The sequence below is a fragment of the Diabrotica virgifera genome, chromosome 6 (assembly GCF_917563875.1).
Source record: "Diabrotica virgifera virgifera chromosome 6, PGI_DIABVI_V3a".
Taxonomy (NCBI): Eukaryota; Metazoa; Arthropoda; class Insecta; order Coleoptera; family Chrysomelidae; genus Diabrotica; species Diabrotica virgifera.
In genome coordinates, this window is record NC_065448.1 from 161,934,967 (window position 1) to 161,949,382 (window position 14,416).

General features: G+C 30.9%; 1 protein-coding gene across 1 annotated transcript in view; it reads left to right on the forward strand.

Moving 5' to 3' along the window:
- LOC126886404 (zinc finger protein 45-like) overlaps window positions 1-5,947 on the forward strand; it is a 174,883-nt gene extending 168,936 nt beyond the window's left edge. The window contains exon 3 of the mRNA XM_050653339.1: window positions 5,529-5,947. Within this exon, the coding sequence (XP_050509296.1) occupies window positions 5,529-5,806 (278 nt within the window). The 3' untranslated portion in view covers window positions 5,807-5,947. The remainder of the gene's footprint in view (window positions 1-5,528) is intronic.
- Window positions 5,948-14,416: the final 8,469 nt, after the last annotated feature.

Below are 14,416 nucleotides of genomic sequence, written 5' to 3' on the forward strand. Positions count from 1 at the left end.
CTAGGACGTCCGATTAAGGTCCAATTTATGTCCGATTAAGGTCCAATTTACGTCCGATTAAGGTCCAATTTACGTCCCCTAGGACGTCCGATTAAGGTCCAATTTGCGTCCGATTAAGTTCCAATATACGTCCCCTCGGACCTTAGATGGACGTCCAATGGACGTTCGGTAGCGCGACATTTGGACCAAAATAGGACGTATAAAGGATGTTCCTCGGACGAAAACGGACGTCCAAAGGACGTCCCTAAAGTCCGTGAAGGACGTCCAATGGACGTCCATTGGACGTCCTTGTGCTATTAGGGTCGTGGGAGTACCGACAGAAGTGAAAACTTCTTATAGTATATACATTACGAGCTCAATGCTTTTACCCCATCCTAAAAGAAGTGCTGTACCTATATCATATACGATATGCGCGATGCGTATGCCCTATGCTATTTATGTATACATACACATAATTTATATATGTACAAAATTTATTTCAGCGAAGTGATGACCATAAAGAAATTTTCAATTCAAAAATTTATTTTGTCGAAGCGATAACGGTCGCTAATTTAATAATTTTCCCCATCCAAAAAGTGCACAACGTCCCTTAAGAAGTTTTCACTTCAAATATTTATTTCGTCGAAGCGATGATAGTTGCTAATTTATTACTATTTTACATCGAAATAGAGCACAACGTCCCTAAATAAGTTTCACTTTAAATATTTATTTCGTCGAAGCGATTACGGCCCTAATTCTATACTTTTCCTCCATACAAAAAGTGCACAACGTCCCTAAAAAAGTTTTTACTTAAAAAATTTATTTCGTCGAAGCGATGACGGTCGCTAATTTAATAATTTTTCCTTATCCAAAAAGTGCACAACGTCCCTCAAGAAGTTTTCATTTCAAAAATTTATTTCGTCGAAGCGATGAAGGTTCGCTAATATAATATTTTCCCCATCCAAAAAGTGCACAACGTCCCTCAAGAACTTTCCACTTCTAAAATTGATTTCATCGAAGCGATGACGGTCGCTAATTTAATACTTTTTTCCATCGAAAAAGTGCACAACGTCCCTAAAAAAGTTTCACTTCAAATATTTATTTCGTCGAAGCGATGGATGACAGTCCCTAATTCAATACTTTTCGCCCATCCAAAATGTGCACAACGTCCCTAAAGAAGTTTCACTTCAAATATTTATTTCGTCGAAGCGATGACGGTCCCTAATTTAGTAATTTATCCCCATCCAAAAAGTGCACAACGTCCCTAAAGAAATTTTTGACTTCAAACATTTATTTTGTCGAAGCGATAAAGGTCGCTAATTTAATATTTTTCCCCATCCAAAAAGTGCACAACGTCCCTCAAGAAGTTTCCACTTCAAAAATTGATTTCGTCGAAGCGATGACGGTCTCTTCAATATTTTTCCCCCATCCAAAAAGTGCACAACGTCCCTCAAGAAGTTTTCACTTTACAAATTTATTTACTTTACGGTCGATAATTTAATACTTTTTTCCATCCAAAAAGAGCACAACGTCTCTAAAGAAATTTTCACTTCAAATGTTTATTTCGTCGAAGCGATGACGGTCGCTTATTTATTACTTTCTCCCCATTCAAATTTAATAATATTTCCCCATCCAAAAAGTGCACAACGTCCCTAAAGAAGTTTTCACTTCAAAAATTTATTTCGCCGAAGCGATGACGGTCGCTAATTCAATACTTCTTCCCCATCTAAATAAAAAGTGCACAACGTCCCCAAAAGAAGTTTTTACTTTAAAAATTTATTTTGCCGAAGCGATGACGGTCGCGATGAGGTTCGCTAATTCAATACTTTTTCCCTATCTAAAAAGTGCACAACGTCCCTAAAGAAATTTTCACTTAAAAAAATTATTTCGTCGAAACGATGACGGTCGCTAATTTAATACTTTTTCCCCATCCAAAAAGTGCACAACGACCCTTAAGAAGTTTTCACTTCAAAAATTTATTTCTTCGAGGCGATGACGGTCGCAACGGCGGTCGCCAATTTAATACTTTTTCCCATCCAAAAAGTGCACAACGTCCCTAAAGAAGTTTTAACTTCAATACATATACGTACAAAATATTTATTTCGCCGATGACGGTCGCGAAATAAATCCTTTTTTTCTATCGAAAATTTTATTTATTTTAAATTTAAATACTTCTATACAATTTATGTATAGATACACATAATATAGAAAAGTACAAAATTTATTTCGTCGAAGAGATGACGGTCGCGAAATAAATCCTTTTTCACCATCCAAAAATAGGTTTCACATTTTAAATTTTAATACTTCTACACAATTTATATATACATACACATAAAATATATATATGTACCTACAAAATTTATTTCGCCGGAGAGATAACGGTCGCTATGATGGTCGCGAAATTAATATTTTTCCCCATCGTAAAATAGGTTTTATATTTATTTTAAATTTAATACTTCGATACAATTTATACAGTATGTCCCTGTAAGTTGTATCCATATGGAAAACTTTTTTATTATTAATTTTACGAAAAAAAGTTATTCTTTATAAAAAGCTCTGCATGGTCCAAAACCTAAGATTTAACCATCAAATATCAAATTTTTTGAATATTATACGAGGTTTGTCAAAAAGTTTGAATTTCACTAAAGTAGCTTTATTTTTTCGTAATATTGGAAATTGCTATTATGAAAAGTTGTTTGGAATTAAAAACTATATTCTAATATGCAATTACATCCTTTTTGAAAAATTTAAAATTACATCCTTTATAAATTTTTTTTTTAAAAATTATGGATAACTATCATTATTTTTTCAGTTATTTCAGTTCTGATAACTCTTTTATTATTAATTTTACGAAAAAAAGCGATTCTTAATAAAAAGTCCTGGATGGTTTAAAACTTAAAATACAACCATCTTATATCAAATTTTATCAATTTTATACGAGGTACGTCAAAAAAAATAAATTTAGATCAAAAGTACCTTTATAGTTCAGAATATTTCAATTACAAGAATGTAATTACATAATGAAACATAGTTTTTAATTCTAAATAACTTTTCATAATAACAATTTTCGATATTGTGAAAAATAAACGTATTTTACTCTTGAGCGAAATTCATATTTTTGACATACCTCGTATAAAACTGATAAAATTTGACATAAGATGGTTGTATTTTAGATTTTAGACCATGCAGAACTTTTTATTAAGAATCACTTTTTTTCGTAAAATTAATAATAAAAGAGTTATCTGAATTAAAATAACTGAAAATAATGTTAGTTATCCATAATTTTTCAAAAAAAAATTTCAATTAGAAGGATGTAATTGCATACTAGAATACAGTTTTTAATTCCAAACAACTTTTCATAATAGCAATTTTTAATATTGTGAAAAATAAAGCTACTTTACTCTTGAGTGAAATTCAAACTTTTTGACATACCTCGTATAATATTCAAAAAGTTTGATATTTGATGGTTAAATCTTAGGTTTTGGACCATGCAGAGCTTTTTATAAAGAATAACTTTTTTTCGTAAAATTAATAATAAAATAGTTTTCCATATGGATACAACTTACAGGGACATACTGTATATACACACACCGGCAAAATTAGCCGAACACTTTAAAAATGGGACATGTTTGATGTCTCGGATTTCCTAAACCAGTTGTCCGATTTGAGTGATTTTTTTAATATGTTATAGCCTTATCATTTAAGAATATCGGTGTAATAATATTGTTACTAGACAGGTAAACGTCATTTTATACCGGGTGTTACAATCATACTGTGTCTTTTCCTTAAAGTTCGGAGCACTCTGTGGAATATTCTAGCCTATATAAAATATTAAAATTAAAACTCAATTGTAGCCTTAGGCTTTCTTAACATTTTCTTATTTGGATCATTTACTTAGGTTGGATAATACAAAAGTTAGGAACTTTAACAACTAGTCACGATCTTCATCAATACAGGGTGTTTCTAAATAAGTGAGACAAACTTTAAGGGGTAATTCTACATGAAAAACTAATGACCGGTTGCTTTATAATCATATGTCCGCAAATGCTTGGTTTCCGAGATACGGGATGTTAAAGTTTTTCTTTCAAACTGATGATTTATTTATTGCTCTAAAACTGGTTGAGATATGCAAATGAAATTTGGTAGGTTTTAAGAGGTAGTTATTGAGAATTTTTTGACATACAACTAAAAATTTTATTTTCACCATTGGTGTGCATTCGGGATATATCTAAAATGTTTATACCCTTATGCACGCCAGTGGTGAATATAAAATTCTTAATTGTATGTCAAAAAATGCGCAGTAACTACCTCTTAAAACCTACCGAATTTCATTTGCATATCTCAACCGGTTTTAGAGCAATAAATAAATCGTCAGTTTAAAAGAAAAAATTCAACATCCCGTATCTCGGAAACGAAGCATTTGCGGACATATGTTTATAAAGCAAACTGTCATTAGTTTTTCATGTAGAATTACCCCTTAAAGTTTGTCGCACTTATTTAGAAACACCCTGTATTGATGAAGAAGATGACTAGTTGTTAAAGTACCTAACTTTTTTATTATCCAACCTAAGCAAATTATCAAAATTAGAAAATGTTAAGAAAGCCTAAGGCTACAATTGAGTTTTAATTTTAATATTTTATATAGGCTAGAATATTCCAGAGAGTGCTCCGAACTTTAAGGAAAAAACATAGTATGATTGTAACACCCGGTATAAAATGCCATTTACCTGTCTAGTATCAATATTATTAGACCAGTATTCTTAAATGATAAGGCTATAATATATTTAAAAAATCACTCATATCGGACAACTGGTTTAGGAAATCCGAGACATCAAACATGTCCCATTTTTAAAGTGTTCGGCTAATTTTGCCGGTGTGTGTACATAGACATAATAAATTAATATATATACAAAATTTATTTCGCCGAAGAGATGACGGTTGCTATGATGGTCGCGAAATTAATCTTTTTTCCCCATCGTAAAATAGGTTTTATATTTATTTTAAATTTAATACTTCTATACAATTTATATATACATACACATAATAAATTAATGTATATATACAAAATTTATTTCGCCGAAGAGATGACGGTCGCTATGATGGTCGCGAAATGAATCTTTTTTCCCCATCGTAAAGTAGGTTTTACATTTATTATAAATTTAAATACGTCTACACAATGTATATATACATACACATAATATATAGCATGAGCGATGACGGTCGCGATGACGGTCGCGAATTCAATGGTTTTTCCCCTATCCAAAGAAAGTGCACAACGTGCCTAAAGAAGTTTTCACTTCAAAAATTGAATTCTGGGAGTGAGGGCATTTTGCCTATCTTAACGGGGGGTACCCTTTGTTTGAAGCAGTTTATTCGTAGAAGTCATTTGAACCTACATTCGAAAGTACACACTGGAGAAAATTTGTAAAAGTGTGAAATTTGTTTTAAGCAATTTACTCAAGCATGTAATTTGAAAATACATTTGAGAGTGCACACTGGAGAAAAACCTTACCACTGTGAAGTTTGTTTTAAACAGTTCAGTCAAGCAGTAAGTTTGAAAAAGCATATGAGAACACACAGTGGCGAAACAGCTCATCATAGTTTGAAAACACATTTGAGAACACACACTGGAGAAAAGCCTTACCAGTGTGAAATTTGTTTTAAGCGATTTATTCAAACAATTGATTTGAAAATACATTTGAGAGTGCACACTGGAGAAAAACCTCACCACTGTGAAGTTTGTTTTAAAAAGTTCAGTCAAGCAGGTAGTTTAAAAGTTCATTTGAGAACACACAGTGACGAAACACATCAGTGTGAAAGGGCCTAGCCGGGTAAGATAATGAAAAGTGCCCCCAACTCGATTGGAATTCCATATAGGTCACCGTTTAGCATATATAGTGAAACTAACTTTTTGTAATTTTTAGCCCCCTAGGTGGTCATGTGACATATGTTTTTATTTTTGAAGTTATACTTCTTTACGGGCGTAATGACGGTGAAATTATATATGGGAAAACCTAGCGACCGGGCGCATGCGCATTATAACTTTGTTCTGATTGGATGTTCAAATGACATGACAAGAATTATCCAATATGGCAGCTGTGGGACTGTGGTTTGGTTATAATGTATGCTTGTTGCGTTTTAAAATTTGTAGGAAGAGAAACAACAAACAAAAAGTTAGTTAATGGTTATACTGCCTTTTTAAATAGTTTTCATATTATATTTTTGGACTTATTTACACAGAAGAGATGATTGTTGCATGCCAATGTGAAAGCTCATCAAACTGTGACTATATAGTATGAGTGCCGCAGATCTCGCTTATTCAAAGCTAAAGAATCTTTCACTGGTGTTTTATAAATAGTTGATCAAATTTTGTTATGATATTTGAACATAGCCACTTTGCACGACGCAAGTGATTGCGAAATTTATTAGTCGTTATACGGGCTCCGATACCTACCTTGAACCTACCAAAATACATAAGTAGTATGTAATACTTTTATTTACATAATTTGATTACCATCAAAATTTCTATCAATATTCACCTAATATATTGTTTTCTTACTCTATGTTTTGTTGTATTTTTTCAATTCTAAATCATTTCAATTCAAAATCAAAATAATTTGATTTACATAAGTTAAAAATGTCAAAAGGTTAATCTGTTTAGTTAGACGATCTTCGCACATAATGACAAGCTGTCTCTGTGGCGAAGTTTTAATGCGAGTGAATCCCAATACAACGCAAATACCAGCCGCGTGGTAAGTTGGTTCGAATCCCAATAGATTTTATTTTTTTATTTTTTTTATACATTTTATGATTGTAAGTATATTTATTATATAATTTTATTTTCAGAAAATACGTATTTAGTTAAAAATGTTCAGAAATCATTTGTGGCATTTTTAATGTGTTTGTGTGTGTTTTATTTTTTTATTATTTTAATTTTTGGCACTGTTTTAATAAAAATGTTTGAGAAGTAGTAAGTATAAATTAATTTAATATTTAAATAAAATATAAATAAAAAGTATATTAATTTCGTTTATAATCATATATTCATATAATAGAAGTATAACTTCTTACGTGCGTACAAAGTACACACACATACTTTTTTTATCTCAGCCGCATCGAGAACTAGCAAAAAACTTTAAATAAAAAAGTTGTAAGCTTTAAAAAGTTCTGTCCGAAAAAATTTTTTTTTAATTTCTGGCGGCAAATTTAAATTTTAGAACGATTTTAAAATTTTAAAAGAATATAAAAAAATAACTAAGACATTCGTTTTCACGAAAAAAATATATAACGTGTATTTTTGCATAATATTTCACCCTGAATTTTTTCAAATTTTTAAAATTTGTGAAACGCACCTTTAAAAATAAACAACAGCATTTTTTCGGTTTTTTTTTTTCGTTTTTTGTTACAATTTTATACATATTTTTCAAAAAAGGTAATACCGTCACTAGAATAGGTAAAAAACACGAAAAATAATTGGGGTTTGCTTAGTAAAAATTTTTGTAATGCCATCCATTTTCAAGATGCAGGGCGTTGAAGAAAACAAAATTTTACACATTTTTTACGATTTTGCCGAAACTACTGGCAACATTGTAATAAAATTTGGCGAGTTTAAGAGGTAGTTGTTGTTGTGCATTTTTTGACATACAATTAAGAATTTTATATGTATCATTGGCGCGCATACGGGTAATGGTTTGAACTTTTTAAAGAAAAAAGATAGTACGCCACTGACATATTTCAAATTAATAATCCTTTTTGAATTCCTCGTTCAATTTGTGACAAAAAATCTATCTTCCTATTAACATCTTAACCCTTACAAAGTATTCGAACTTCTATTAGTAGTTTCTACATCTACATTCTACATACATAAACTCGTACATCCATTATAAAAACTAATTCGAATACTTTGGAAGCGTTAAGATACTTTATTTTTGCAGCAAAACGGCGCCTCGTATGAAAAAATGATAAGATAGTTTTTTTATCGCAAATTGAATGAGGAATTTTAAAAATGAGTGTTAATTTGAAATATGTTAGTGGCGTACTATCTTTTTTCTTTGAAAAGTTCAGACCATTACCCCTAAGCGCGCCAATGATGAATATCAAATCCTTAATTGTATGTCAAAACATGCACAATAACTACCTCTTGAAACCCACCTAGTTTTATTACAATGTTGCCAGTAGTTTCGGCAAATCGTAAAAAATGTGTAAAATTTTGTTCTCTTCAACGCCCTGTATCATGAAAATGGATGGCGTTACAAAAATTTTTTATTAAGCAAACCCCAATACTTTTTCAATTTTTTACCTACTCCAGTGACGGTGTTACCTTTTTTGAAAAATATGTATAAAATTGTATCAAAAAACGAAAAAAAAAAACAAAAAAATGCGGTTTTTATTTTTAAAGGTGCGTTTCACCAATTTTTAAAATTTGAAAAAATTCAGGGTGAAATATTATGCTAAAATACACGTTATATATTTTTTAGTGAAAACGAATGTCTTAGTTATTTTTTTATACTCATTTAAAATTTTAAAATAGTTCTAAAATTTAAACTTCCTGCCAAAAATTAAAAAAAAAATTTTGCACAGAACTTTTTAAATCTTACAAATTTTTTATTTAAAGTTTTTCGCTAGTCCTCGATGCGGTTGAGATAAAAAATAAAAACATAAAAAGCCTAATTAGGTTCTAGGTGGGTCACATGACCACCTAGGGGGCTAAAAATTTCAGAAAGTTAGTTTCACTATATACAGGGTGGTTCATCTTATTCGCCTCGGTCTCTGTACGGAAAACCACTTGATATTTTAAAAAAAATTCTTCACACAAATATACAGGGCCTTTAATACTACAACCTAAAAATAATGTGAATTATACAGGGTGTTCCAAAAAAGAGTGTTATATCAAAGTTATATTTTTTTATGGAATGCCCTATATCTGATGACATTATTGAATTGACCTTAAAAAATAAGCTATACTTTCATAAGGATTCCCTATAGCTAAATACAGGGTGTTTTGATTTATTTCTATTTTTATAAAAATGTAAGGTTTTAGAAAAAAATAAATATCTACGAATCTAAGAAGCAGTAACAAATTCTTTCTTGGATCTTAATAATAGACTATTAAGCATACTTAAACAGATGCTTATTGCAACAAAATTTCTTACAGGGTGGTCAAAATATGAGATTGTTCTATTAACAAATTCAAGCTGTAATAACTGACTTATTTTAAATGGAACACCCTGTATCTTACTAGTCTATCGCGTAGAAAATTTACTTAGCTTTCAATTTGTACTAGGGTTTCCTATACCTATCTTTTTACAGGGTGGTCAAAATATTAGATTGTTCTATTAACAAATTCAAGCTGTAATAACTTACTTATTTTAAATGGAACACCCTGTATCTTACTAGTCTATCGAGTAGAAAATTTACTTAGCTTTCAATTTTTATTAGGGTTTCCTATACCTATCTCCCTTCATTTTTTAAATATTTAAAGATTTCCTAATTTGTAAGCTTTAAAAATTAGAATTAAGTACCTATGTCGTGGTTATTTACAACACATCACCAACACCGGCAATATACTTAAATATCTTAGTCAAGATAGTTTCATTAATAAAATTCACATTTTTATCATTTAATCACACAGAGTGTTCTTATTTTAAATGACATACTCGATATTCTATTCTTTATAATGGAAGATATTTAAAATCTCTTCAATCCCATGTTAACATTCTCAATACACATGTTATCCTGTAAATATAAATTCCCATGTTATTCTGTAAATACCCATTTTTACATATTTTTGTACAATAGGCTCGTTTTCGTCAAAGTAGCCATTGCATTTAATTGTTTGTAATTGCGATTTAAAGATTCAAACAAAAAGTGGCGTTCTTAAATTTACTTAATAACCGTTGGGTTAAGATATGGAAAATACTTATACGGAATGAAATATAATTTAAATATCTTCCAGAATACGGCATCTAATATAGGGTATGCAGTATAAAATAAACATATTCAATTTCACATGTAGGCCAAAATCAACTAAAATAATACAACACTCTGTGTGATTACATGATAACAATGAAAATTTTATTAATGACAGTATCTTTTCTAAGTATATTACCGGTGTTGGTGATGTGTTGTACATAAACACGACATAGGTACTTATGTAATTCTAATTTTTAAAATAAGTATATAGTTTTATATATATAGCTTCAGAACAACTCTAATTTTTAAAGCTTACAAATTAGGAAATCTTTAAATATTTAAAAAATGAAGGGAGATAGGTATAGGAAACCCTAATAAGAATTGAAAGCTAAGTAAATTTTCTACTCGATAGACTAGAAAGATACAGGGTATTCCATTTAAAATAAGTAAGTTATTACAGCTTGAATTTGTTAATAGAACAATGTAATATTTTGACCACCCTGTAAAAAGATAGGTATAGGAAACCCTAACACAAATTGAAAGCTAAGTAAATTTTCTACGCGATAGACTAGTAAGATACAGGGTGTTCCATTTAAAATAAGTAAGTTATTACAGCTTGAATTTGTTAATAGAACAATCTCATATTTTGACCACCCTGTAAGAAATTTTGTTGCAGTAAGCATCTGTTTAAGTATGCTAAATAGTCTATTATTAAGATCCAAGAAAGAATTTGTTACTGCTTCTTAGATTCGTAGATATTTATTTTTTTCTAAAACCTTACATTTTTATAAAAATCGAAATAAATCAAAACATCCTGTATTTAGGTATAGGGAATCCTTATGAAAGTATAGCTTATTTTTTAAGGTCAATTCAATAATGTCATCGGATATAGGGCATTCCATAAGAAAAAATATAACTTTGATATACCACTCTTTTTTGGAACACCCTGTATAATTCACATTATTTTTAGGTTGTAGTATTAAAGGCCCTGTAAATTTCTGTGAAGAAATTTTTTTTAAATATCAAGTGGTTTTCCGTACAGAGACCGAGGCGAATAAGATGAACCACCCTGTATGCTAAACGGTGACCTATATGGAATTCGAATCGAGTTGGGGGCACTTTTCATCATCTTACACGGCTAGGCCCTTTTTTTAAACAGTTTAGTGAAGCAGGTACTTTGAAAATAAATTTGAGAGTTCACACTGGAAAAAAACCGTACAAGTGTGAAATTTGTTTGAAGCAGTTTATTAGTAGAAGTCATTTGAAAGTACACACTGGAAAAATTTGTACAAGTGTGAAATTTGTTCTAAGGCGTTTTCTCTATCAAGTAATTTGAAAATACATTTGAGAATACACACTAGAGAAAAACCTGACCAGTGTGAAATTTGTTTTAAACAGTTTAGTAAAGCAATTGAATGGGTGATTGGAAAAAGGATAAGATTCCTGACAACCATATTTTTAGAAAATAAAAAAAAACTGTTTTACGTCGAAGCCGCTGGAAGGGGCCGGCAATTTTATCGTTTTTGCGCTCAGCGGATATAATACAAAAATATTCATACAACGGCTATCTCATTTGGCCAAGTTAGATAGCTATTCTCTTAATATTTGTATCTTAGTGTAATTCGCCAAATTTTTGGAATGTTATCCTTTTTCCAATCACCCATTCAATTAGTTTGAAAACCCATTTGGGGGTACACACTGGAAAAAACTACAAATCTTGAACTTGTTTAAAGCAGTTTATTACTGCAAGTTATAACGGTAGCTCTGTTAAACATCAGACTCTGTAAAACACAGGTTTAATTTAAGTAAAAATGTTATTCTTAATAAATAATTAACAAAAATAAAATTATGTGCTCTATTCAATAAGAACAATAAAATTCAACCCTGGCGAAGGTATCGACGACGCTACGATCCACTGTTGATACCTGCAACCAATAAATACAGTTAATTGAACGAAAATATGATGCGTTAGTATAAACACACGCGTCAAGTAGAAAGAACGATCGGTGCTTGTTCTGGATTGGAGGTGGACGGGGGGATCAATATTCGATCCGGTAAGGAACGGGAAGGCGACCAATCAATACTCGGACGGTTTGGCCTTAAGACCCATCGTTTAAAATCATAACTGTAAATTTCAGTTGGCTATCCCTATTTCAAAAATTTCTTTCTGCACGTAAATAAAATCATATCCCTATCCAATTTGTAACCGCGCTTGACACTGCCGCTGCGTAACAATGGAATAAAATTAATACCAAAATGAATTATTTTAACAGATTGTACAAATAATATTTAGGCGGCTGCGTAATTTGACCGGGAACGAGAACGGAAACTGAAAGCATCAGCAGATTCACAATTAAATGGTAAACAACTGTTTTGTGTCAGTGCCACTTGAGCTGTTAATTATTTTTGTTCTCAAAATAAATTTTGTCGAACAATATTTTTCTGATTTTATTAAAAGATGATGTCTGGTAACTCTGAAAATACGGATTTATTTTATGAGCTTTTAATATTCTCGTTTCTTATGATCTTACAACTAATTTACACAATATGTGTACAATCACAAAGAAGGTTTGTCAGCATAGAGATAAAAAGCATATCATTCAAGTATGTATATTATTATTATGTATCATATACTATGATCTGCATCGATCATACTAATGAGGACATTTTTGCAATAAAGAAATCAATAGTTCGTCATTCATTTTAATGTAAAATAAATAAAAATTGTCACTAACTTGGTCACTCACATTTTAAACAAATTTATATTGGGCATTTTTTGACAGTATTTTTAATACTGCCTTCTGATTGGTTCCGAGAATACAACAGGAACTTTCATCATTTGGGAACGAGAAAGTTGAAACATGGGCAACTTTCCCGTTCTTGTTACCGGACGGCTTCTCGTTCTCAGTTATTGTGCATCTAAGCATTGATTTACGTAGAGGTTAACTTTTTCCCAAGGGTTCCCGTTCCCAGGGCAATTGTACAGCCGCCTTTGAGATTGCTCTTTAATCTTCTTTTTCAACATATTTTAATATTGATGCATTACTCCCGCTGAAGACAATTCAAAGACAAAAGAATTATAATAAATATATTTACTAAAAACACCAATATACTTTTTACATTATTTGCACTGATACACACGTAATTTGACAGATTTAACAACTAACTTCAGACTGTCACGTGCGCGTACTTCATACTGTCGTTTTTATAAAAATCCAATCAACATTTTTCCCGATCGCGCCAAAGAATTAACTTCAAAAATATTTTTCCCTTCGTTCATGATCAAGATCTTGGCATCTTTCAATAACCATTTCAAGAAGCTCCTTTGGATACTTCGACGATTTTTCCTTGGTATTCATAGAGCAAAAAGAAGCCTCGGGAACATACGAATCGGTTATTTCGAAAAGGCCACAACTCCAGAAATGTTAATTTTACAGGAAACGAAAAAAACGTTTCATTTTGGTATTAATGAAGATATCTTTCTCTTTTCGGAGTAAAGTCTCAAAATGTGATGCATGACGAAGTTTCATTAACAAATCCAACATAAAAAAGACATCCCAACAAACATATAATAGCTGGTCAAGCTAAATACTGAGTACTGCAGCTGATTAGTAGTCGCATAAAAGTGACAAAGGCTGTTTAAGCTATTTTGCTGTTTAATATGTCGAACAAACACTGCTTCAGATTATTTGTAAGCCCTTTTGCAGCCAATTGACTTAAGCTGAATATTAGACTGGAGAAGCGCTATTTAAGGCACTTTGTATTATAGTATTCAGCATATCTTATTCAGTTGAATGCTAAGCTGAACTAGCGCTGCTGCAGAATTTTTGTCTACTTTTGATCAACAATGTAAAAAAAACTGAACAAGAGGCTGGGGAAGCGCTATTTAAGTCAGTTCATAATACATTATTCAACCTTCTCTATTCAGTTATATTCTGGGCTGAAATAGTGCTTGTCCAGAACTTTTGTAAGTACTTTTAATCAGCAACTTTATAAAAGCTGATATAAAGCTGAAAAGGAGCTTTAATTTAATTAAATCGTTCATATTCGTTGCAAAAGGTGTATACTTAAGTTCGATGAAAAATGGCTTCTGCAGCTGATGATTATTAAGTATTATACAATTGCTTATATTTGCTATATAATTTTAATTATTTAGATAAAAGATATACACTGTGCTTTACTTAATATTTAAAAAATATGGATAAAAAATCAATTCAAAATTTTAAAAAAATAAAAAAATCTGGCCATTACCGAAAATTAAAGGTAAACCGTTCAAATTATGAAGAGTTTTTAAAAAATCTATATGCACCAAGTAGTGTTTCTTCTCATTCAAAAGCTAACGACACAGCATCAGGATCAGGTAATTTTGTTTTAATTTTGTGAGTATATTTTAAATAAAAAATAATTTGTTACATAGGTTCTAAAGAACAGGAGTGTATTTCTAGCACATCAAGTGATCTTGACGATAATCTAATGGAAACCAGTGAAACATCAGATGATGGTGACCAGTTTATTGATGAAGACA